The 1,538-nt window shown below is 37.3% G+C and overlaps 1 protein-coding gene across 1 annotated transcript; it reads left to right on the top strand.

The window, feature by feature from the left end:
- Positions 1 to 782: 782 nt before the first annotated feature.
- On the top strand, positions 783 to 1,465 carry LOAG_15410 (hypothetical protein; the record flags this gene model as incomplete). The annotated part of the gene is made up of 2 exons (XM_003150901.1): positions 783 to 839; positions 940 to 1,465. Coding segments are annotated over 2 exons (582 nt in total), but the record flags the coding sequence as incomplete, so codon positions are not given.
- Between the last annotated feature and the right edge of the window lie 73 nt (positions 1,466 to 1,538).

Genomic DNA, 1,538 nt, shown 5'->3' on the forward strand with positions numbered 1-1,538 from the left:
AGCTGCTCTTCTCTTCGAAGGTTTCTCGGCTTCTTCTGTTTATTCTTCGCTTTCTACGGACATTGGCGGATTTTTTATCAATCTCTTATCACGATAAAGGTTAATATTCCTTACTGTTGCGTATTCACAAGACAAATCGACCTCCGGACAAACGCTTTCGCACTAAGCGCTTCATTTGGATAGATTTGATTGGAGTTTGATTACCCAACCACTGAGCTCGACAAATAAATTATCTGGCAGTCTTTATTATTTCACGACACTCCCATTTGGATGAGCATTTATACAGACGATACTTGAACAGGACTTAACAGAAGCAGTGACTGGTCGTTTGTGTCAAGTTCTCTTGCACGAATTTTGTCCAGTAAGTTCTATTTCATTTATTTCGATAGAGAATGCCAACTGCATCTCAAAATATCGTGTTAAGAGAGATTTTGGAATTTCACGACAGTCCTGTAAATAAGCACTTTTTTAAAACAAAATTATCTTTTTAATAAATTCGAATATTTTGACGAGTTCGCTTTGGGACGTTTGCGACCGATCACCAGTATAAATAATTTATTATGCCTATTGTTTGAATGAGAAATGCAATTATATTATGCTAGCAGCAAATCGAAGCCTTTCGTTTTTTCAATGTTAATAAATTTGGGAAAACATTTGCCGGAGGAAATTCTTCCATTACGTAAATGTCAAACAGCAAGTGATCTTACTTCTTATAAGCCACCATTCACTGCACCAGTTAACTTGAATGCTTGCAGAATAGGGAAGGAATTACTCACATCAATATGCATTTCGCCTATTTCGTCTTCCTCTTCTTCCAACTGAGCAACATTCGAACTGCAGTAAGTTCACTTAAGTTAAAAATACAATGCAATGCTACAGTATTTCGAGGATTTCAAATTTTTGACACAGTATGAGATTGATAATTTCATATAATTTGAGGAGACGCAAACGGAACAGACAGAGCCGTTGGATTTATCATTGCAAAAATTGAGTAGAGAACAAGCGCCGGATTTGTGTTTATTAGCCGAAGTAGCTGCTAAAATATATACACATGAATTTAAAGGTCAAGTTTTAATAGTCAAAGAAGTGGATGCTGAAGGAAAAAGAAAAAACACAGAAGAAATCGCAGGGAAGGAGTCGAAAAGGAAGAAACTGCAGTGTGGTCCATGTCAAAATGAAGTAATAAGTATGGATGATATGGAAACTAATACTAGTAAGAAGCTTCGTATTTGTCCGACATGCAACAAAACCTTCTCTTACCTATCAACTATGGAAATTCATATGAGATCTCATACCGGTGAAAAGCCGTACGATTGTCTCACATGCAACAAAAGCTTCCCCCGTTTATCAACTTTGAACGACCATATGAGAACTCATACTGGTGAGAAGCCGTACGTTTGCTGTATATGCAACAGCAGCTTCGTTCAATCATCGAATTGGAAGACACATATGAGAGCTCATACTGGTAAGAAGCTGTACGATTGTCTCACATGCAACAAAAGCTTCTCTCGTTTATCAACTTTGAACGACCATATGAG

Source organism: Loa loa (genome assembly GCF_000183805.2).
Source record: "Loa loa unplaced genomic scaffold supercont3.1919, whole genome shotgun sequence".
NCBI lineage: Eukaryota > Metazoa > Nematoda > Chromadorea > Rhabditida > Onchocercidae > Loa > Loa loa.